The sequence below is a fragment of the Elgaria multicarinata genome, chromosome 16 (assembly GCF_023053635.1).
Source record: "Elgaria multicarinata webbii isolate HBS135686 ecotype San Diego chromosome 16, rElgMul1.1.pri, whole genome shotgun sequence".
NCBI classification, from domain to species: Eukaryota; Metazoa; Chordata; class Lepidosauria; order Squamata; family Anguidae; genus Elgaria; species Elgaria multicarinata.
In genome coordinates, this window is record NC_086186.1 from 17263868 (window position 1) to 17288830 (window position 24963).

At 44.1% G+C, this 24963-nt stretch overlaps 1 protein-coding gene across 1 annotated transcript in view; it reads left to right on the plus strand.

Annotated features, from left to right (window-relative positions):
- ADAMTSL3 (ADAMTS like 3) overlaps positions 1–24963 on the plus strand; it is a 268514-nt gene that overhangs the window by 164131 nt on the left and 79420 nt on the right. Inside the window, exons 7-9 of the mRNA XM_063142573.1 lie at positions 2997–3123; positions 12949–13023; positions 20946–21103. Of these exons, the coding sequence (XP_062998643.1) occupies positions 2997–3123; positions 12949–13023; positions 20946–21103 (360 nt within the window). The remainder of the gene's footprint in view (positions 1–2996; positions 3124–12948; positions 13024–20945; positions 21104–24963) is intronic.

A 24963-nucleotide genomic window follows, 5' to 3' on the forward strand; every position in this document is an offset into this window, starting at 1 on the left:
CTTCAGGAGTTGTAGCAGGGGGCTGATCCACTCTAGCCCAAATTCAGGGTCCTGGTGTCTCGAAAATGTTCAGCAAAATAGTCTGCATTTCCTGAATTATTTCTGGAGAAGTGGGAGTCTGCCGATCGCTAACAAAAAAAGCAAATACTGCCATATAACTCTTCTACAAGGACACCTTCTAATCCTGACATGGAACATTTCCCCTGTTAACATGTTAATCCGCATCAGTCGTCACCCTCTTGTTAAGTAGAGTTTGTCATTGGAGTATGCCTCCTTACCTTCCTGGTAACCTGAAATTAATTCCCTGCCCAACTTGATAGCCAAACAGATAAAAGCTCAGCTAAAGCTTGGCTAGGGTGACCCTATGAGAAAGAGGACAAGGCTCCTGTATCTTTAACAGTTGCATAGAAAAGGGAATTTCAGCAGATATCATTTGTATATATGAAGAACCTGGTGAAATTCCCTCTTCATCACAACAGTTAAAGTGCAGGAGCTATACTAGGGTGACCAGATTTAAAAGAGGGCAGGGCACCTGCAACTTTAACTGTTGTGATGAAGAGGGAAATTCACCAGGTTCTCCATATATACAAATGACAGCTGCTGAAATTCCCTTTTCAATACAACTGTTAAAGATACAGGAGCCCTGTCCTCCTTTCCATATGGTCACCCTAGCTTAGCCCTACAGAAAGGCAGTCTGGTCTTGGCCTAAGAAGTAGCACATTCCTCTTCTCAAGGGAATTCCCCGTCGGAACGTTGGTGGCCTCCCCGTTCGCTGTGAATATCGATTTGCTGCGAATATTCGCTCGCTAGTCCTGTGTTAATGAATGCCTTGTGTCCGTGGAAGAACTTTTCAAGATGCCATGGAAAAGGGAGGAGGGAAAATGCCTGGTTCCCATAATGGTTGTGCTTTGTGCCACACGCTGGAAAGGCTTCATTGTTGCGGTAACACACAGTCTGACACTGCAGGCTGTTTAGACTTAGGTTTTGTTTCCCCCTTGTCGATCTTGATGTCGCTGGAATTGATGGCAAAACCCCATCGACTTAAGTGGGAACAGAAGGAAGTTGGTTTCAGTGAAATGTAGTGGGTTTGTTTGTTGCTGTTTGGTTTTTGGTATGGCCGGCTTCAGACCGTGGCTAAGTGGTGTGTCGTGCGTGAGCTGGCGTAGCATAGTGGGCAAAAGCCTGAGTTATGAGCCAAGTGATCCACAGTTCAAATCTTACTTCAGCCATGAACTCACTAGATGATCTTAAGCCAGACACTTCCCCACCCACCCCGGCACCAGCCTCTTGTCTGCAGCATGAGAGGTAATAACGCTGACCTACTTTCCACGGTTGTGGTTATGATTGGAATAACGTTTGTGAAGCACCTCAGCACTCAAAGGGCAGTATCCAATGGTATCATTGCATAAACTCAAAAGGTTCGCCATTCTCTTTCCTCCCCTGAGCCCACAGTGGGTCTTCTGGCCACATTAGCCCTATAGTGCTTTTCCTACCGCTGTCAGGGGGGACATAGGATTGCTCCCTAAATCTACCATAAGCCCTACTTAGGTCTCATCTAGACCTACCTGGTCTAGCACAATGTAGGGGTGAGGATCTCGCAATATTTTTATTGTGAGATCTCCCCCTCTGTTTACACCTGGTGTGCGATGACTTCGCGCCGCGCCCGCCATTTTCTTTTTTAAAAACACACAGAAGAAGCGCACAAGCGCATACACGTTCAGAGGTAGTTCTTTTTTCTTAAATAATTTTCCCACTCTCCCCACTCCACCCTCAATGGGTGCAGAGCTCCTGAGGAGCAATGCCATCTGTGCACGGTTCCCGGCTCCTCGCAAGTAACCGTGAGGAGCCGGAACAAACCGCGATGCCCTGCCACACGTTCCACGGTCTCGGAATCAGCCCGGGACTGTGGAAAAACCGGGCTGCAAGGGTAGGGCAAAATCCCGGGGAATTGGAGGGATCATCTCTCCCTGCTGCCGGGATCCCCCGTGCGTCATGTGGACGCACAGGGATGATCTTGGGGCAATCCCTGAGATAAGCCCTCATCTAGCTATGGCCTTAGAATACACCCATTAAAGTGAATGGGACTTAAGTTAGTCATGACTAATTTAAGTCCCATTTGTTCCAATGGGTCTACTCCAAGTTAGATTACTGCAATGCGCTCTACGTAGGGCTGCCTTTGAAGACGGTTCGGAAGCTGCAGCTCGTGCAAAATGCAGCGGCCAGATTGATTTCGGGAACCAGAAGGTTCGACCATATAACACCTGCTCTGGTCCGCTTGCACTGGCAGCCTGTATGTTTCCGAGCCCAATTCAAGGTGCTGGTTTTGACCTATAAAGCCTTACACGGCTTGGGACCACAATACCTGACGGAACGCCTCTCCCGACGTGAATCTACCCGGTCACTACGTTCAACATCTAAGGTCCTCCTCCGGGTGCCTACTCCGAGAGAGGCTCAGAGTGTGGCAATGAGGGACAGGGCCTTTTCGGTGGTGGCCCCAGACTATGGAATGATCTCCCTGACGAGGCTCGCCTGGCACCAACGCTGCTATCTTTCCGGCGCCAGGTTAAGACTTTCCTCTTTGCCCAGGCATATGGCGGCACATCTTAATCACCCACATGTTTATTTTTTTAAAACGGTTTTTAATGCTTTATGTGTGTATGTTCTGTGTTTTAGAATTTTAAATTTTGCATACTAGTTTTTATCTTAATTTTAGAATTTCTGTAAACCGCCCAGAGAGCCCTGGCTATGGGAGCGGTATATAAGTGCAATAAATAAATAAATAAATAAATATATAAATACTCCAAGTAGGATTTCTGCTGGATTTTATCCAGAATAATTACTTTAAGCCTGTTACCTGCTTAAATGTTGCAAAGCAAGATGTGCCTACGGCCAGCTTACAGCATCTAAGATAGTTGTTGTTATTTTTTTGAAAAAAGAAGCCTATGGTTCCTACAGTAGATTTGGTCTCCTTCTGACCGTGATGTTGCTATTGGCAGGCAGTAGGCTGTGATCGGCAACTTGGGAGTCAAGCCAAGGAAGACAACTGCGGGATCTGTGGAGGAGATGGTTCAACATGCAGGCTGGTGAGAGGTCAAGCGAAGACCCACCTTTCATCCGAAAAAAGTAAGTTTCTTGCAAACGTAGTATTTATTATTTATCTTTGAGTCTCTGCCCTGTCCGCCTGCCCTGGTTGTGTATCAACAAGACTGTTGTAGACGACGGTCGCTTAATGGCAGGTGGATTTGTTAGGGGGTCGTTTATCTGCTTCTTTTGGCCATCCAAAGGAACTTCATGTAGGGTGACCAACTGTCAGGATTTCCCCGGATTTGTCTTGGTTTTTGTTCTTTCCATGGTGTCGGGGGATTTTCTATAATTTTCAATAATGTCCTGGAATGACACACCTTCCCCTTTAAGGCTGCCATTAGCATGGCAGGAGGGAATGACATGCTTTCTTGAGGCACATCATTCCCCCACCCCGAGCTCCAATTGAGGTCTTAAAGGGGAAAGTGGGTCATGCGTGGACATTATAGAAAAGGCCCCAATTGGAGTGGATGGTGGTGGTGCAGAATGAAATCCTTTCCCCTCCTCCACTCCAATCGGGTTCTTTAAGGTGGCGGGGGAATAACGTACTTTCTGTAGGACTCAGAAAGCTGCTTCCCCCCCACACACACTAGGTGTCCTCTTTTTTGGTTTCCCAAATATGGTCACCCTACTTCATGCAAAGCTTGTGCTCAGTTGTTCTGTTGGGAAACGCGGCCCATTTCGGGGACAGTCCTGCAAGAATTTGAAGCGTGCGTTTTAAGGCAGTAGTAATTCAGTGTCGTTTATCAAGCACGGCATTGTTCGTTGATGCAATCGTCGTCATCATTCTTAGCATCATTATTATTCTTATTTTCTACTTATGGAGACATTCATAAAAGTTAGCAGATTAAAACAAAACAGGCCCGCCTCCCGTGCACTTGCCTACGTTAGTCATTTGTGGCCAAAGAAAAGAAAAAGACTAATTTTTATAGTCAACTGGAGATGATTCTCCCTCGTCTCAGGCAACTGCTCACACCAGCAGTTGCAATAACTGTTTTTCAGCCTTGATGTATTCCCAGTCTCTGTACACTCTGATGCTTCCATTTCGCTGTTAGTTGCAAAGAGAAAGATAACAACTCTTAGGAGACCCGGACCTTCGAAGCAGAGTTAAATATAGAAGATAAATGGATTCGTCATAATTTATTCTGGCTGGGCTTCTTCGTGTCAGCAGTTGGGTTGTTTGGAGGGCGTAGGATATAGGCAGCCCCATAAGATTATTAGTTTCATCCCACGTACCTGTTCCCCTTGAATTATCCCCTACAGCGCTAAGCTGTCACCGTTGTTGCTACCGGGCGGCTAGATCCTTTGCATACCAGGAAATGGGTTTAAAGGGGGGGAATGTAAAAAAAATCATAAAAAATCAATGGATGACCCAATCTGATTCAAATTTGGTATGCTTAAAGCTCTCTTTAATATCTATTACGGTGCCAATTTTGATGACTTTATCTTTAAAGCTTACACAGATGTAAGCATTTGTTTAATTTTTCTTCAAATCCTGCTCCTGCGCCCCAGTGGCCGCTCGGAAAACAACAAATGATACGCTCGAAAACTAGTAGCTAAATATTGCATTTCTTTTGGTTAAGAAGCACAATTAAAGCAGGATGCATGGGAGTACTTTACAATAAAAGCAGATAATAAGCTGGAAAACTTTGGAGTCCTTTGCAGACAATTCGCAGTGATTGCACAGTATAACACTGGTGTGATAAAGCTCTATAGTGTGGCAGGGGGAGATGTATTAATGACCAGAAAGGGAGCAGGTACATTCTGATATAAGGCCAGAGAGGATTGGGACTCCTGTTGCGACGTGAAAGCAGCTGCAGATTGGCTCAAATTCACCAAAAGGGGAGTTCAGCTTCTTGTTCATTTCTAAGTGTGCTGTGATTTTTATTGAGACATTGAATTCTTGCCAGTAATTAGGTGTGTGTGTGTGTGGGGGGGGTGCTTTCAAACCAAGTTTTGAGAACTGCCCGGCTTTAATGAGGGCCTGATCCCCTCCGAATCTCTGTGCAGACCCCCACCCAGCCCACCCTTTGGTCTTCATGTGCTTTGGATCAAAGCCGCAGTGACACGGTTTTCTCATCAGTCCACTTCAGTGTGGGTTTTGAGATGGAATCTTGCCTAAATCTTTCATTTTATTCGTTGGGAGTAAAGGTGTGATTCTATAATGCACGTAAGCCTAAGGTTGTATTTTAAATTCATTGTTTTTGTCACTGACTAGTTGCAATGCATAGGTTTTTTAAACACACACACACACACACACACACACACACACACAAACCACAAAAGCAAAATACCCCTGCTTTCAATTGCTCTTGTAGCATATGGAAGTTGTTTAATAAAATGGTCCCTAAGGTGAGAAAGAATGGGAAAACATGGTTTCTCTTAGTGATACCACATCAGTTGAGGTGTACATAATATTTTCAGCTCTTAAGGAAGTCTTGCCAAGAAAGTTGAGTGAGGGCAAAAAACATGGCTGTATGCCATTGTTATGAAGCCAAGTTAGAGTGAGGACGGGATCATGTAGCTATAATTTCTTGCTGAGAAAGTTGAGTGAGGGCAAGAAGCGTGGCTGTATGGCATTATTCAGAAGCCAAGCTAGAGTGAGGGCAGGATCATGTACCTGTAATTTCTTGCCCAGAAAGCTGAGTGAGAACAAGAAGCATGGCCGCATGGCATTGTTATGAAGCCAAGTTAGAGTGAGGGTGGGATAATGCAGCTATAATTTCTTGCTGAGAAAGTTGAGTGAGGGCAAGAAGCGTGGCTGTATGGCATTATTCAGAAGCCAAGCTAGAGTGAGGGCAGGATCATGAACCTTTAATTTCTTGCCCAGTAAGCTGAGTGAGAGCAAGAAACATGGCCACATGGCATTGTTATGAAGCCAAGTTAGAGTGAGGGCAGGATCATGTACCTTTAATTTCTTGCCAAGAAAGTCAAGTGTGAGCAAGAAGCATGGCAATGTTAGGAAAACAAGCTTGAGTGAGAGCAAGAAACATGGCCACATGGCATTGTTATGAAGCCAAGCTAGAGTGAGGGCAGGATCATGTACCTTTAATTTCTTGCCCAGAAATCTGAGTGAGAGCAAGAAGCATGGCCGCATGGCATTGTAATGAAGCCAAGTTAGAGTGAGGGGCGGGATCATGCAGCTATAATTTCTTGCTGAGAAAGTTGAGTGAGGGCAAGAAGCGTGGCTGTATGGCATTATTCAGAAGCCAAGCTAGAGTGAGGGCAGGATCATGTACCTTTAATTTATTGCTAAGAAAGTCAAGTGTGAGCAAGAAGCATGGCAAGGTTAGGAAAACAAGCTTGAGTGAGGGCAGGATTCAGCCAATCATCCTCTCCCTACTAGATGTGATAAGCCACAAGGGGCAAGCAAACTTCGGGCTGGCCAAAAGTTAACAAGCACTTTGTCCGCAACCTTGGGCTGTCTTATGCTGTCTTTAATCACTGAAAGCTTTAATTGACTTATTTTGGGCTGCGAGGGTCAAGAGGATTCTAATCAGTGGGGCTTCAAATTAAGGGCAGGCTTGTTATTGGACACTACTTTGGTTCTGGTATTTTATTGAAATAGAGACTGCAAAAGATATTAAAATGATGGTCTTCCCTTTTAACAATGAGCGGTTGCTTCGGATTATTAAATTAAGTCCCCTCACATTTCCTGCAGCATCTCTGCATCTCAAGCCAGTTAAGGGTTTATGACTCAACATTGATGCCCTAATAAGAATCATAAAGGGATGAAATAACATTACATTCTGCAGTGGGCAGAAAACGTTTTCTGTGTTGGTGCTGCTCCTTCTATCTCTGTGGTCCCACCTGAGCCTCTTCTGCAGAATTTTGGAGGTTTTGCTTGGAAGATATCGCATTAGATGGGAATAAGCTGCAATCTCTGGTATTTCTTTCTGCTGAATGATATGGCACCAGACTAAGATGGATTTTATCTATCTAATGACCCATAAGCCCTTTTTTATTTCCTGAGATCTGTCTTGCTGGTTTTAGAGTTTAATGGTTTCATTTCTCCCTCTACCCCTTTGGAATGTACTAACTTTGAACTCTTTGGAGCTACAGCCAGCTTCCAAAAAGTACATCGCTGCTTATGGATCATGACATGCCTTTTGCCCCATGAAAGCTTCAATACGGGAGAGGAGTGTGTTTTATTCTAAATCAGGCCATTTATAGCTACCTCCAGTATCAGAGGCAGTAAGCCTATATACACCAGTTTCTGGGGAACATGGATGTGTCGTGCTTACAGGTTCCTGGTCCAAAGCTGGTTGACCACTGTGTGAACAGAGGGCTGGCCTAGATGGACCCTTGGCCTGATTAGCAGGGCTCTTCTTATGTTCTTATGTATTAAACACTTGTCTTCCCATTCCCTAGCACAGGGGGTGGGGAACATGTGGCCTGCCAGATGTTGAACTTCAATTCCTGATATCCCTCCCCCTTGGCCATGCTGGCTGGAGTTGATCAGAGTTGCAATCCGATGACATCTGGAGTGCCACATGTTCACCAGCGCTGCCCCAACATATACATTAAAGGACACATTGCAAATGGGGAGAGGTGATAACTACAGGAAGTGCCAAAGCAGAGGGTTAGATGTACCATTCCAGGAGGAGAGACAAAGCAACATTCTGAAAGTTTAAAACAACAACTGTACTTCCCCTTTGCAGTCATTCCTGTAGGGGAGACATGATAGCACTCTTCAAATACTTAAAAGGTTGTCACACAGAGGAGGGCCAGGATCGCTTCTTGATCATCCCAGAGTGCAGGACACGGAATAATGGGCTCAAGTGACAGGAAGCCAGATTCCGGTTGGACATCAGGAAAAACTTCTGGACTTTTAGAGCAGTACGACAATGGAACCAGTTACCTAGGGAGGTTATGGGCTCTCCCACCCTAGAGGCCTTCAATAGGCAACTGGACAGCCATCTGTCAGGTATGTTTTAAGGTGGATTCCTGCATTGAGCGGGGGGTTGGACTTGATGGCCTTATAGAACCCTTCCAACTCTACTATTCTATGATTCTATATGTCTGGGAGGTGATCTATGTCAGGAGTAAGATTATTACTGGGGAGTCAAATCAGTTCCAGTTGGACTTTAGGTTCCCTAGAAGAAAAGCATTTGGGGCTTCTTAGTTGATATAATTATGCCAAGAACTTGGATAGAGAGACCTTTATGCCTATCGATGGCTACTAGTCATGCTAGCTATATGGCATTTCCATATAAGAGCCAGTATGCCACTGAATGTCAATGGCACAGGAACTGCAGCACGGGAAAGCTATTGCCTTCATGGTCTGCTTTTAGGCTCCCCATAGGGATTTGGTTGGCCACTCTGGGAAGTGGGATGTTCTAGGTCAGGGCTGGGCAACAAAGAGTTGCATGTTCCTCCCCCACCCTGGCCTCTAGTGTCACCCCCTCCCCCTGCCATGCTGCTGAAACCTGACAGCATGACGGCAAAGGAAAATAGGCAGTTTGAAAGCAAGCTGATCCTGTCCCTTTTAAGCCTGTGTCATGGTTTGCTGCTGAAATTCAGCTATAACCCACCATTTTTGGGCTGCCACCATGCCACCATCGTTTGGTGGTGTACCACTAGTGGCGGTGTGGTCTGGGGTGGGTGGGAGGTCCGCCCCCCCCGTTTGCTCCCCTGAATTAGATGGGCTCTTGCTTGTATCCAGCAGTGTGCTAAATATAAAAAAACTAAATATACCTGGAAATGCAGGAGTTGTTTGTAATTGGTTCCCTCTAAAAATGTCAAAAGTATTTAGTATGTGCTTGCTTTCTTTTCTATATTTTTTTAACAGCATAGGTCTTATTGATTTTATAGAATTGTGTAGCTTAACAACCCCCTGTGCGCTGGTTTGTAAGCATATAAGAGGTTTTGTTTCAGTCAGTGTATGGTTTGTACACTTGACGACTGGAGACCATTTTAATCTACAGACTTGATGGCAGATTGTGGTTCAGGTTGAGTCCCTCTTGTGCTTATTAATGTCCCCGCGTGAAAAAACAGCCAGACGCTGCTTGCAAGCAGGCCCGAAAGCTTCCCTAAGAACCGAAGAAGAGCCGTGTTGGATCTGACCAGTGATCCATTTTGTCGGGCATCTTTTGTTCAACAGTGATTAGCTAGATGCATTTTGATGCTTCTAAATAGGGAATAAATGATAGACTTCCTCTTTTCTTTGTACCCAGTGATTGGTACTCAAAGGTATACTTCCTAGGGTGACCATATGGAAAGGAGGACAGGGCTCCTGTATCTTTAACAGTTGTATTGAAAAGGGAATTTCAGCAAGTGTCATTTGTATATACGGGGAACCTGGTGAAATTTCGTCTTCATCACAACAGTTAAAGCTGCAGGTGCCCTGCCCTCTTTTAAATCTGGTCACTCTAGTATAGCTCCTGCAGCTTTAACTGTTGTGATGAAGAGGGGATTTCACCAGGTTCTCCATATAGACAAATGATACCTGCTGAAATTCCCTTTTCTATGCAACTGTTAAAGAAACAGGAGCCCTGTCCTCCTTTTCACATGGTCACCCTAATACTTCCTCTGAACCCGCAGGTTCCATTTGCCTAGTACTGCTGCTCATAGCCATTGATAAACTTCTCCTTCTCCACGATTTTGTCCAATTATCTCTTGAATCCATCCAAGCCAATGGCTGTGTCAACACAGCTTGTGACAGTGAGTTCCATAAGTTAATTTTGTGTTGTCTTTAAAGCCAAACTGAAATTTCTCAACAAAATCAATGCGATGTGGAGAAGCATGACATTTCTGTTGAAGTTCTTCTTTAAACTTTATTGCAGCTGTGGTTAGAGCATGTGAAGGGTGTTTTAACTCTTTCTCCTAGGGTTGTTTTTACAGTCAAACATTCTCTTCTCGCCCAGCTACATTCCCACCCGTAGGAAAAAAACAGAGCAAAACGTATATTCTTGTATTTCCTCACCTAAGCGTGCCCTGTGGTCTGATCACACTATAATCCCAGATGAGTTTTCCTTTGGCTTCACTGGAAGGACATGAATACGGAACGAAATCCAACTCTCCAAGACTCTTCCATGGGAATTTCTCCTGCAAAATACTATGACTTGGGCTAGACCTGCAGGGGAGCAAATTGGTAAAACACAGAAGTGGTAGATGGTCTGCACCATGTCATCCCACAGATGGGAAGTCATTTTTAAAAAATAATTTTCCTTATAAAACCTCCCTGCAAACAGAGGTGGAAGGATTCTAGCCCACCCCTCTCCTTGCTGTGCTAGTTTTCTACTTGCAGGGAGCAGCGGACCATTCTGAATGGCACTCCATTTTACCATCTCATTCTACTGTATGATTAGCCCCAGGCCTCATAGTTGAATGTGCAAAATGGGATACTTACTTGAGACTTTGAGAGTAGAAAGTTCAATATGCATTTAAGTTAAGTCAGCATAGCGGCAAAGTCTATTCTATATATAGCGTGAGCCAAATTTAATCATTTTTTTGCCTGTATTACCTGATCTAAAACCCAAAATGAAAAGAAGTACAGAGTGCATTTTAATTTTGTTGCTGCTGCTGCAGGGGTTTCGTAACTCTGTGCATTCTCTAATAGTACTTCTTTTCACTTTGGCAACTAGCTAAATATAAATTTAATAAATATAATATGTTATTACTGCCAAAATAAATTGTTCTATTTAAAATTAATTTTCTAAAACCTGGAGATGTAAAAAAAAAAAAGTGACTTTAGAAGGTGTTTATAACTGTAATTGTAGGCATTATCTGAAATCTGGGCTGTGTTTCACATGTGTATGGAGGATATTTAAACCAGAACCTGAGAATCCAGCATCCACTGCTGTTGTTAGACCTGGTGGTGTAGGCACCCAGCATTGTGAAGCAAATGCTGGGATCCTAGGAAAACCAGCACCGCTGACGCTAAGCTCCCTTTAAAATAATAATAATAATAATAATAATAATAATAATAATAATAATAATAATAATAATAATAATAATCTGGTTCTGTAAAGGCTACCACAAGGCCAAGAAGCTGCAGCCCCTGCCATGTTCATTGTTCCCAATGCTTCTGGAATTTAGAAACAAAGGCCTCATCTACACCAAGCAGGATATTCCACTATGAAAGCAGTATATAAAAGGCAGGAGCCACACCAAGCAGGATATAGTGGTATGAAAGTGGTGTATGGCTTGTGTCAGTGGGCCCCAACAGTGGTCAGTGCACTTCAGTACCTCTATAAAGCAGTAGTGTGGCCCCTGCCTTTTATATACCGCTTTCATCGTGGAATATCCTGCTTGGTGTAGATGAGCCCATAGGCCTAAATCCAACAATTAAAGCTTGCTTAAATCCCGTTGAATCACATAAATTTCCCACGAGCGCTTAATTTCTCACTTTGTCATTTATTGGATTAAATCTAATTGATTTAATGGAATAATGACAAAGGCTGCAGTTTAGGTTATTTTTAGCAAGGGTGTGTGTGTGTGTGTTCACAATGCGTCAGGTAGGAATTATGGGAAGAGGTGCTCCTTATGGAGAGAATAATATTGGTCTGCCTAACAGGTGTGTTGTAAGGATTCCTGAGATAATGTATGTGATGCATATTGAACACCTGAGCAGTACTCTATAAAGGCTAAGCAGTATTGATAGTTATTTATGGCTTGGGGCCAGGTCATCAGAAGGACCACCTCTTCTGTATGAACCTGTCTCTTTTGTCCTAAGAACATAAGAAGAGCCATGCTGAATCAGACCAAGGGGCCATCTTGTCCATCCCTCTGTTCACACAATGGCCAACCAGCTGTTGACCAGAGACCCACAAGCAGGACATAGGTGCAACAGCATCCTCCCACCCATGTTCCCCAGCAACAGGTGCACACAGGCTTACTGCCTCTGATACTGGAGGTAGCACATAGCCATCAGGACTAGTAGCCATTGATAGCCTTCAGTAGCCTTACAAAGCCTAGGGAGCTGCAGCTGGTGGTAACACGAGATAGGGCCTTCATTAGCAGCCCCCTGGTTGAGAAACTCTCTTCCAAGAGAGGTTTGATTGGCCCCTTTGTTGATGGTTTTTAAGCGGGCAGACAAGACATTTGTCTTTCACCAGGCTTTTAATGAGATTTAACTGTGTGTTCACTTTCCTGTGTTCTTGCTTTTATTTTGGTTGTTTTTATAGTTGTTTTATTGTTTCTGTTCCATCAGGATTGTGTTTTTTATTGTCGCAAACCACAGTGGATACTCTTATGGGTGTGAAAGACGGTATATAAATACTTCTGTAAATACACGAACACGTAACATTTGGGAAGAAGTTTAGTTTACTATGTTCACAACAGGTTTGGCTTTTGACTCATTTTTTTAAAGTGGAAATAATGAACATCTATAACAAGTTGCAGGCATTTTAAGTGATTTCCCCTCCTTCCTAATTTGCACTTCTCTAGTCCGTAACGGTTTAGGATTTAGTGTTAGGTAGTTTATTTGTTTCCTGCAAATCTTACGACTTATTAAAGCCATGACCTGCTGCAGGAAATGAGATGTGGGCAAAACCCAACTGAACAGCTGCGGCTTTGGCAATGTGAGTTCTGTGTGGAACAACCTTTTAAGCCTAAACAAATCCAGGACAACAAGACGTAAATGGAATGGTTAATGTATTATGTTAGTTAATAGAAAATAATTGTCCAATAGCTGGACGGATTTACAAGTCCATATGTTGCTTAATAGCAGTACAGTTCAGAAAGCAGATCTGGGCATAAGTACTTAATAGCATGTGCGTGTTTTAAAAAGGTAAAAAATCCTTAAATACTTACTGCGCCACGCTTTGTGAAGGTTCTTGTTTTTTTAATAAAGAGTTTAGTCATGAAATGTGATGATTCCCTTATAAGATGTAATTTCTGAAACGATGCCTTTAATTTTCCTAGGGGAGGAAACCGTGATTGCTGTTCCACATGGGAGTCACAGTGCAAGAATTACGGTGAAAGGACCAGCACACCTCGGTATGAATATGCATTATGAACAGAGAAGGGCTGGGACTGAAACATGGACATTTTCAAAGCTTGGGGAGTTTAGGTGTATACTTGAAGACTGGAGTCCTTTGTCTTTAGGCAAGAACTAGAAGGTTACAAGAGATGTGTAGGTGCCACTGAAAACAGTATCCTAGGAGCCTCTCTCTAGCAGCCCTTCCTCCATATGGAATTGCACATCCAACTTTAAGAGTGGTATGTATAGAACCTGTTCAGATGTCACACTAAGCCACGGTGGTTAAGCATTTTGAGCTAAACATTATGGCTTAACGTGTCATGTGAACCATGACTTAGGGCATGGCTACACGAGGGGGGTGGAGGGGGATGATCTCGCAATTTTATGAATGTGAGATCATCTCCTTGTCTACATGCAGCGCGTGACGTCCCAGGAAGAAGAGGACGTGGCACCCACCATTTTGCATTTTTTTTAAAAAAGGAAAATGAGCGCACGAGCGCTAGAACGAATTTGTAAGTCGTTGTTTTAAAAAAACTTGTGCTCCCGCCACCCCACCACAGATGGGCACAGAGCAGCTTTACTCATGAGGAGCTGGGACAAAACCAGGATGGCAGGCCACATGTCCCGCAGTCTCGGGATCGTCCTGAGACTGCAGGAAAAATCGGAATAAAAGTGTAAGGCGATACCCCGGGCCAAGGGAGGGATCATACCTCCCTGCTCCCCAGATGCCCTGTGAGTCATGTGGATGCACAGGGACGATCCCCGGATGATCTGCGGGATATTGCCCTGTCTAAACATGACCTTTGTGTGTCATGTGAACCATTCCTAACCATGGTGGCTACATAACCATGGTTTAAACACACTCACTAACCATTTACTGCAAAAGGGTTAGCATCCTAACTGTGTTGTCTGAACAGGCCCATAATAAACTCATTCCTCCTTTCTGTTCGTTTGGAATGGCTTTCATTGCTTACCGGTTAGGGATGGTTCTTTTGCAGAGAAACACATCGGGAGGCGTGTGGATTGCAGGATAGTTTTGTGGCTTTTACATCCTCATCGTTTGGAATGTTTTGGGTTTTCTTGCACTGTCAGATGAGGTGACTCTGTTATTGTCACTATCCTCTCATTTGGTATTTGAAAGGATTGTGTGTGTGTGGGGGTTGGGGGCGTTGAAGTGAAAGGGGAGGGGTGTTAGAGAACATTATAGGCTTTCCAGAAGCTGTTGCGTTAAGGGCTTTCAAATCCAAAATAAGCCAGAGTCTTTTGAAAATAATCCCCCTGCTGTAGAAGCAACAAAACCAGAAGCTAATATTTTTACAAGTGGCTTAATGCTAGATAACCAAGTTCATGAACTTACAACAGAGTCTAGCTGGAAGGGAACTGAAAGATGCTAAACTCCTGGCCTTTAAAAATAATAATAATAATAATATGGCAGAGGCTTGCATTTTAAACATTTAGCCATACACGTGAATTCTGTTTTTATTCTTTATGGGTATTGAGAAGAAAACATGTGGCTTACAGTTTGAAGGGAGGAAAATAGGTGTTTTCTTAACTGAGGCTCATGTTCGCTATTAGGGAATTGTCTGCGCAATGTGTGGGTGGGAAAAGTGCATGAATTCCAGCAGGTAGGGTTTTTTGGCAGGAGCATTTATCCCTGAGTCCACTGACAACTGAATACATGATGTCTCAGAGAAGCAGCAGGTTCATATTGTCCCTGTTCAGATGATACACTTAAACCACGGTGGTTAAGCATTTTGAGCTAAACATTATGGCTGAGTGGGTTGTGTGAACCATGACTTAGTATTCCGTGTGAACCATTCCTAACCATGGTGGCTACATAACCGTGGTTTAAACACACTCACTAGTCATTTGCTGCAAAAGGGTTAGCAACCTAACCATGCCTTAGCATGTTTTCTGGACAAGCCCACTGAAATCACCTGCAAGCTCTACCTGCTCTTTTCTTGCATGCTTCAAACGTCACGTGAACCCAATTTCCTTTCACTCAATCCATTTTCTTTTCAACTGCAATACTGTGCCTTGGATATAAACCCTCACAGACTTCCCAAGATGAAATCTTTTGGCTTTGGGGGCAGAAGCAGAGGTGTCCCATATTCCTTAGGAAACTGGAAGGGTGAGAGATTACTACCAGTTTTCAGGATTGGGAAAAAATATCTTTTAAGGAAACCTGCTGACAGTATGAGATTAGGAGGTTAATAACCGTCTCGCTCGGCGGTGGCTTCTCTACTGCACAACTCACATTTTTTAGGATCTTCGTTCAACTGGAGGTTAAAAGATATTTTAGCTTCCCATCAGGATTGAGATGTCCTGCCATTGCTTGGACAAATGGCAAATTACTATTCTGAATGCGAGTAAATCCCCCAAACTATGTGTAGAATGCCGTCCAGGGGGATCTTGTCAGTGGGCCCCTGCTAGGGCGTGGGCCCTCAGTAGGTGCCCAACCATGCCTACTGTTGATGCCGGTCCTGCCAGCACTGAGCTGTGTTAGATTCAAACTCCACTGCAGCTTGCCACAAGTTAGACCCCAGAGGACACATATTGCTTTTAAGATTCCCTGCACTGAAAAAGTCTCATCCAACAAACAATTCATCTGATTAAGATGGCAGCTTGGGCCCAAAACATCTCCCTGCATTTCCAAAGACACTTTTATTTATTCCTATTCCTCTTGCCCTCCCATAGGGACCAACTCGTGGGTGCTACACTACTGAAGAGTGTAGTCTCTCATGAAGCTAAACATCTCATCTCTTCTCGAACCTCCCAGAGTGCAGGACACGGAATAACGGGCTCAAATTAAAGGAAACCAGATTCCAGCTGGACATCAGGAAAAACTTCCTGACTGTTAGAGCAGTACGACAATGGAATCAGTTACCTAGGGAGGTTGTGGGCTCTCCCACACTAGAGGCGTTCAAGAGGCAGCTGGACAAGCATCTGTCGGGGATGCTTTAGGGTGGATTCCTGCATTGAGCGGGGGGTTGGACTCGATGGCCTTGTAGGCCCCTTCCAACTCTGCTATTATATGATTCTATGATTCTAAGCTGCTAGGATTCATTTGAGTTGGGCTCATTTTAAGTCAAATGCTTACCAACAGAACTGAAGGTGGAGACGTAGCCCTTGTTTCACTTAGGTTGTAACTCCATCCATATGCCGACTTTTCTGGTCTTCAGGATAAACCTGTCCACAGAATTAAATAGACTTTTCAGGCCATCACTTGCTGGATACGCCTGGAAAGCTGCTTGCTGATATTTCCAGATGGCTGCCAGTTAGTTTGCAAAACATTACCTTGCCCTTTGAAGAAATAGCTATAAAAATATTACACATGCAGGGCGCTTTGTATTCACTCCATAGGGAAGCTGCTATTGACAGGCAGTGGCTTAAAGCAGGTGAGAATATACAGGAGTTGAATTTACAGGTAGCCTGTGGAGCAAATCTTTGTCTCCCTGTGTGATGCAATTTCTTGGAAAAACTGAGTAGCTGGATTTAAGCTTCCCTGCTGAAAATACAGGCTGCCTTTGCATAGCTGTTAGAAGGGAATAGTTTAGGGCAATTGGCCTAATCCATCACGGGCATTCCTTGATGTTGTTCCAGCAGCAACGAGTTGTGAGTGACTCTTTACATACTTGCCAGTATTTAAAAACAACAAAGAGTCCTGTGGCACCTTAAAGACTAACACATTTATTCTGGCAAAAGCGTTCGTGGACAGTGTCCACTTCATCAGAGGCACCTGGTGCATCTGATGAAAGGAACAGTGTACACAAACAGTTACGTAAGAATACATATGTTTGACTTTAAGCTGCCATAGAACTCTTTGCTGGTTTTGCTGCAACAGGCTGACATGGCTATCCCTCATTCCTGATGGGAATGAGTTGATATTGCTGCCTCCTGTTAAAAAGGCAGCTTGCAGAGAAAAACAAAAGGCAGTCAAGAACAAACATTTCCTAGTCCCATGTGCACACAAGACAATCTTAGAATAGATGGAGACCACACCCTTCTTTCATAAAGGAAAAAAAAAGCCAGTTTTATTCACATGTAATCTTGCATATAAATGCAGGTACAGCATAGGGTTTCAAAAGGAGTTTGTTCATTTCAAGTTGTATCCCATTACCCAGGCAGGAGTGAGAGAGCAAGCCATATGCTCCCAGCAATGGAAGAGGTCAGGGGGTGGGGGAGGAGGAAGGTATGGCCAGAAAGCCACACTGTAAGGCTATGGAGATTCTAAGGCTAGCTATGCCCAAAATTCTAGGGATGGGTGAATTCCCCTGTATCCTGTTCATGCTATGGTCACCAGTCTACTGCCAGTTGCCTGACCCTGGCAGACATGTGGGCTGAGAGCTCACATCTTTTTTTCTTTTTTTTATCCACGAGCGACAATTTATGCAAAATTGCAACTGGGAATATTCATGTAGATCTGGATTTTTTGCAAAATCACAGCCAGAAATCATCAAATTTGCATAAAACTGCAGGCGTAAAGGACGATTTATGGCTGCAATTTTGCACAAATTGCAATTTTGCACAAATCACGATTTATGTAAATATCCCAGCTGTTTTTGAGCAAATCTTGACTTGCAGAAATAAAAAAAGGGGTGAACCTTCAGCTTGCCCCACTCAGCATGCACCAAATCAGCCAGCTCAGGGATCTGTGAGCTGGCATCCAGGGGGCTAAGCTGGAAAAAAACAACACCCCAAATTCTCTCCTCAAACTGGATTTGTCCAACATCCCTGCAAAATCCCCATGCATGAACTAACTTGCAATATTCCCAACAATGACTAATGCAAGCCCTATTCATTTCAATTAGTCTACTCTGAGTAGGAATAACGTTGGCGATAATCCTTACAGTGAAATCCTGTAACTGTTTTGTCTGAAAAAATCTCTGGGGGAAAGGCGGTATTTCTGGGGGCAGGGAGGGAAGGAGTCTGGGGAAGTGGGGCTACAAGCTGTCCCCAGCTAGCATGAAATGTGAGTTGAAAACTCTCTGGTTTATTTATTTATTTATTGCATTTGTATAGAGCCCCATAGCTGAAGCTCTCTGGGTGGTTTACATGGTTTAAAACTCTCTAGATGGCCTTATATAACCTGACAGCCACTCAGCTGCCAGCTGCAATGTATAGACCACAATGCCAGACTACACTAAAGGGCGATTGTAAGGATTACTGTGATACATAAACGCTGCTGGTGTTATTTATAGAAATTCAGATTTCCTTATCTCCTAAGGGTTCCAATGCCTATTTAAATGAAGCCTGTTGGTTTTTAAGGAAATGTGACAAATTATTTCCTCTCTTTTTAACAGATGAGTTTGGGTACACTTCTGTCTAGACACAGTGGACCAATTTTATCCCTCTTCCAAACCCATTGCTTACATTGGAATTAGACCAAGGATAAATTTGGACCAACATCCTTTATCCAGAGAAAGATATTGTTGTTTCTCATTCAGGCCTCTTGCATTATCTTCTCCTTTTAAGAGCCGGGGAATGTTCCTCCTCGAGATAGTTCATAAGGCTGCCTCAAGCCATTAGTGAAATTTTTGCAAGGTATTGCAGTGGGACGTATCCTGGGACCCATATAATTTTACCAATTGCAATGGCTGCTTGCTATCCATAATGAAAGAAATATCAGCTTAAGCATAAGGAACTTGTTCTTTTGTGAATCAAAACCATTTCCTGTGCTTTCTTACACTCTATTTTTTCATTGGTTGCGTTCACACATCGTGTTTCTAATCCTAGTCTAAGGGAGCAATCCTATGTCCCCTAGACAACGTCGGTTTCCTGGCTCCAAGCTCACAGACAGGCTCTGAGCTGGCAGCCAGGGAACTGCACTCCCTGCCCCTCCCCTTATTTATTTATTTATTTATTACATTTTTATACCGCCCAATAGCCGAAGCTCTCTGGGCGGTTCACAAAAATTAAAACCATGAAGAACATAATAAAACAACCAACCATCTAAAAACACAAATACAAAATACAGTATAAAAAGCTCCACCAGGATAAAACCACGCAGCAGAAGTTGATATAAGATTAAAATACAGAATTAAAACAGTAAAATTTAAATGTAAGTTAAAATTAGTTGTTAAAATACTGAGAGAATAAAAAGGTCTTCAGCTGGCGATGAAAGGAGTACAGTGTAGGCGCCAGGCGGACCTCTCTGGAGAGCTCATTCCACAGCCGGGGTGCCACAGCGGAGAAAGCCCTGCTCCTAGTAGCCACCTGCCTCACTTCCTTTGGCAGGGGCTCACGGAGAAGGACTCCTGTGGATGATCTTAAGGTCCGGGCAGGCACATATGGGAGGAGGCACAGTGGCCAATGGCCCCATTCAGACAACACGTTAAACCATGCTGCTTTACCACAAAATGGTTAATGGAATGCATTAAGGTTAATGCATTCTGTTAACCATTTTGTGGTTAAGCAGCATGGTTTAGCGTGTTGTCTGAACAGGCCAGTGTGGAGAGATCTGCAATGGCTACCTCTCCACACTTGCAAAACGGAGTGCAGAGATGGGGCAAAGGAAGTGTTCCTGGGGGCAAGGAGAGGAGCAGACTGGGGGTGTGGGGTTACAGGCCATCCCCAGCCTCCTTCCCTGCCTCTCCACAAAGCCTCCGCTAGATAGGCAAAATCGCCTGTCTAGCTAAAATGCAGGATGGCGGAAGAGCAGATCGCCTCTGCAATGCAGCCACCCTGCACTGGATACTTGGCAGCCCCCGACCATTTTCATAGGATTGCACTCTAAACCATGTTGTGAACGATCAGGGATGAGCCCCATGGTTGCTCACTCCTTTCTACCCGCCCATTCGGGGTTTCAGTGAAAACCAGCCAAAACTCTAAAGGAGCTATCCAGTGTTCTGAACCCTAACCCTAAAATAGGTTCAGCACCTTAGATTACCCTCCTTAGAGTTCTGACTGAAATCCTGCATGGATCCACCACTTCAATGTAATCAAAGCCACCAGCCTCTACTGGCTCAATTGGGGCAGCAAGTGAAGCTGCTGCTGGAACCACCAAGGAATGGTGCAGGAACTCCAACTCCTCCTCCTCCTCCTCCTCCTCTTCTTCTGTCTCAATGGTCCCTAACATGGTGATGGGTCAGAGCTGGGTCAGCTGTCAGAGATACTTTGGCTGCAGAGCAATCCCAGATGAAGATTGTGACCTTTATTTTACACTGATGGTTGGGCATCTTGAGTATCGTCACCAAATGTAGATAACTATCCCAGTTTCAGAAGGGTTCTTAGCCTAAACTTGGTCCTGTCCCAACCTGGTGTCCTCTAGACATCTTGGACTACAACTTCCATCCAGCCAGGTTGGGTTTGACTTAAAAGCAAAAAAGAAAAGGAAAGAAATGTGATTTTATTTGTTTGACAGTAATTCACAGATCTGAAACCTATCCCAGTCCAAGCATGCATGTTCACGCACGCATGCACGCACACAGACACACCTTGCCCCTCCCAATAATATGTTGGTGCCAATAATCTGTTTGGCCAGAGAAGTGGGGGAGTGATGTGCAAGCCAAGCCGAGCTCATCCTTTGGTGGGGGTGGGTGACAGGCTTTACCTTTCTTAATGTCTTTTTTTTATTATTGTAAGGCTGTGCAAGGCAATTGCTTTTCCCCTTATCTGTTGGCCGTCAACCAGGGCTCAATCTGTTTTTATTTCTAACATCCGAAAATACATTTTGGCTTCTGTCAAAGATGTGCAGTGTGGCAATTTATGCTCTTTCCAGAGGATTAGATTAAATAGCCATCATGGTTAATCCCCTGTCAACTGACAGCTGCTGTTATTGCTGAAAAATGCAACACACGCAACTGTCTGCTTTTTTATAACTCTATCTGTGTCACTTCTTACAACCTGTGTTTTGCGTAAGCCAATGTATTTTTTTTCTTTTGTCTTGCAAACGTTCATCATAACCCGGTGAACTATAATGTTCCCCTGCCTGTTTCAGTGATTGAATCAAAGACACTTCAGGGAGAGAGCGGAGAACACAGCTTTGGTGCCCCCGGAACATTCGTCATTGAAAACACGACTGTTGAATTCCTGAAAGGTTCAGAAAGAGAAACGATAAAAATCCCGGGGCCCCTTGGTGCGGATTTCATTATCAAGGTAAGATGTGCACGCTTCGCTCTCCAACCTTCCTTCTTTATGCCAAAATGCGTCAAAACAGGTCTGTTTAAAAGCAACAGAGACGAGGATAGTAGATGATGGTCAACTAAATTAGGATTTATAAACTGTCAAGTGTTTAGGCCCAAAAGACAAGTGGGCCGTAGTACGGTTGCAAGCTATGCCAAAGATTAATAGTCTGGTACCACAAAGGAAGAAACTGGTGTCTTCTGGGAAAGTTGCCACAACTGAGGGATGGCAGCTGATCTTGGAGCTGATAATGGCACCGGATTGGAGCTCTGGTGTCACCTGATATTCTGGATGACCAGGAGGATTATGGGTATTTGTCTGAGTTTCCCAGATGGGACTGCCTGCAGTTCCTGCCTCAGACAGCAGCCAAGGTAGCTCAGCTCCTCTTCTACATTAATCGTCTGAAGTATTGAAACAACACCTCTGCCTGTCTATCAAATCTACTGGGGCAGATTTCTTTTCCCCAATATCTACAGATTGTAATGGCATTCTGTGTTAGCATAGGATAGGGCTACGGCTTCTTTTGCTTCGGGACTTACCAGGGCTCAGACCTGGGACCCATTAAAGGCTTGCAGCCTGGGATACAATAATAAAAGAAGAAAATGCAAAGTACCTCGGTGTCACCTCCCAGTTCACTTCACCCGCTGCAGTGCGCTTTTTTTTAGACATTAATCACTGATCAGACATGACATGACTCAGGCACTGGGTTTATGTTGGACAGCTTTCTGCCATAACTTCATTCCTTGTGAGTAAAACAGAAGTGAGGAAATTAGTTCAGTGTCCCATGAGAAAGTCCTGCTGCTGAGTGTGGACCCCCTTTATTTATGGCATTTGCATCTCTCTCCATCTGAGAAGGGCAGAGAGCAGCCACTTTTTTGCTTAACCCCTTAGCCTTGATCTCTAAAACATTTGCCCCAAATTTACCCTTTCCCCCTTCCCTTTATTGTTGTTGCTCCCATGGTCTAAATTTAGATTGCACGATCCTTGGGGCATCTTTTTGTAGTTGTTTATGTTTTGTTGCCACGTGTTACAATGTCTAGTGTGCCTGCACCTCTACACAGATGATGCTATCATAACGCCACTACACGGATGGGAGACTACTTGAGAACACCCATTAACTTCCCCAACACAGATTAAATTTTAGGGGATATGTCCCCCCTGTCCTGCACACACACTCATCCCAGTTTCACTGGCTGTGCATTTGTTTCCTGGTGCAGTTTTCAAGTTGCTGGTTATTATAGGAAACTAAGCAAGACAGCCACCCAGTCTCTTTCCCTCCCCACCCCCAAGAATGCCCCCTTTCCCCCATCTCCACACTCCATTTTCTGAGTGCTGAGAGGTAGCCAGAGTGGTCCTCTGTGCGCCAGCTAAGTGGATGAGAGGGATTGTGTGGGGAGCATGATTTCCTGACCCTGAGCTCAGAGCCCTGTCTCTGAGCTCAGATCCAAGAAACTGAACTATCCTATTCCCTCCTGCCCCTCAATGCCATCTGGTGGGCATAGGCTTGCTCTGTTAAGGAATCAGGAGCATTATGTGTAGACAGTCCCATTGTGCAACTTCCAGGTAGACTAGAGTCATTTTTTTCTTATTTCATAAATGTAACTACCATAGTTCTAATTTACCCATTAGCAGTTTGGAAGAAACTATGAGCCCATTCAGAAGCCACCTTAAACCATGGTGGTTAAGCCAGAAAGCCAGGCAGTGTTCTGAGGAAACCTTAAACCATGGCTTTAACCACAGTAAACAAGGTTTTTTTGCTTTATTCGCCATGGTTAAAGCCATGGTTTAAGGTGTCTTCTGAACACAGTCTGGCTTTCTGGCTTAACCACCATGGTTAAAGCTGTAGTTTAAGGTTTCTTCTGAACACAGCCAAGGGCAAGATCTACACTACCGCTTAAAAAAGGTTTATAACAGTAGTGACAACTGTTGGGGCCCAGGACACACTCCATATACAGTTTTCAAACTATTTTCATATCCTGCTTGGTGTCGATCTGGCCAAGGACTGCCTGCCAGTTCAGTAGTCTCTGTGCAAAATGTATGAACGAACGTTACGATACTACGGTTTGTATGTTTATGCTGTGCCCAGGTGGGACGGTGCCTTTTGAGCCTGTCCTAATTCCAGGGAAATGGATTTATGAGTTAACAGGAATGTCTGCAGCTTGCCAGGATTTTAAACATCTAATACTCTTACACTTTATATACCACCTGTTATCCCCAAGATACTAAACCACATTGCGAATGCTAATACAGCAGTCATTCACTTCTGAAGTGGAAAAGGGGAAGCTATTGTTCAGCACAATTTACTATCCATTCTAGTCCAGATATTAAAGAGGAAGAATATGAGAGCCACTTCAAATTGCTCAGGGAGTTTGGTTTGGCAAGATGGGCAGAGATTTTGTATGAGCCCAGCTCAGCCCTAAACTAATTTATTCAGAATTTAAGACTTAGTGATTTCAGTGGGACTTGCTTGCGAACGAATGTGCATTAGGGACATAGCTTATACCCCATTTCTTAAAATATGCTTTAGGGTTCAATCTTATGCATGATTAGACAGAAAGAAAGTTCTACAACTCCCAGCAAGCCCCAGCCAGCAATAAAGGCTGGGAGATACTGGGAGTTGAATGACCTTTTTCAATCTAACCATTAGGCTAAATCCTCAAGGACTCTGTGGTATCAAGATGTTTTTTCAGCCCCCCCCCCCCCCAAATCTAGGAGAGAGATAACTTGGCTCACTTTATTGGGTAGGGAGAAGGGGAAACCACTAAAAAGACTCCGCTTCTTCATAAATCTGGGACATTCAAAGCAGGGCAACTTTGGATGACCTAAGCATAACCAGATGTTCATATGGGAGCAAGTGTTCAATCGATTGTTTCATTTTTATCCTACCCTACTTTAAAAGAACTCAGGGTTGTAATATAAGATTCACCTCCATTGCCATTGTATCTTTACAACCACCCTGTGAGACAGGTTAGGTTGAGCAAATGACAGGCCCAAAGTCACCAAGTGAGCTTCATGCCTGAGTGGGGTTTCTATGGTCCAACAATCCAACTGGCCTTGTCCTACCTGATCCTTCCAGGGAGTTGGCCCACAACTCCCATCATGTGTGATCATTAGCCATGCTAGGTGTGGGTAATGGGAACTGTAGTCCAAAACATCTAGTTTAACCACAGTACCTAGGTATCCTAAGGCCCAAACTTTAATGGAGACAGAGCATCCCTGTGTTGGAGGAGCAGGAGTGACCCTTTCACCACCATGTAAATGATGTCACATATGAAATGGGTGTTCCACAATGACCCCTAACCACATGGGTTTCCAGTTCACGTGAACCTCCTCTTCTTTGAGATAGAAAGCTCATGGGAATTAGGTGTCTGTGCAGGTACCAGATTGGAGCGTATGCTTCATCTTTCAGGTAGGGATGTACAGATTGTGTAAAATCTGTCAGGCGCCTTTCATTTTGTTGTCCATTCATCGATGGAATTGGGGGGGGGGTTGGTTGAGTTTCCAGATTAGCACAAATTTGCACTTGCAAAAAATGCACAAACCCCCCCCCCCCCAAATGTGCATTTTCATGCTTTAGCTGATGGAAGAAATGTGCATTTCTGGCCATTTAAAAACTTCTGGGGCATATTTTTCTATTACTAAATTTGGACAAAATTCCAGAAAGTTAGAAAAATGGTCCGCAAGTCTTTGGAATCTGTCCGACAAGGGGGGCGGGGAAAGCCTGCCTGCTGCAGAACCTGCAGGTTAGTTTCATAAAAAAAAATTCCGAACTCCTTTGATTCCACGGAGGATTTCTCCCAGTGGAAGAAGTATGTGCCACACAAAGAGTAATG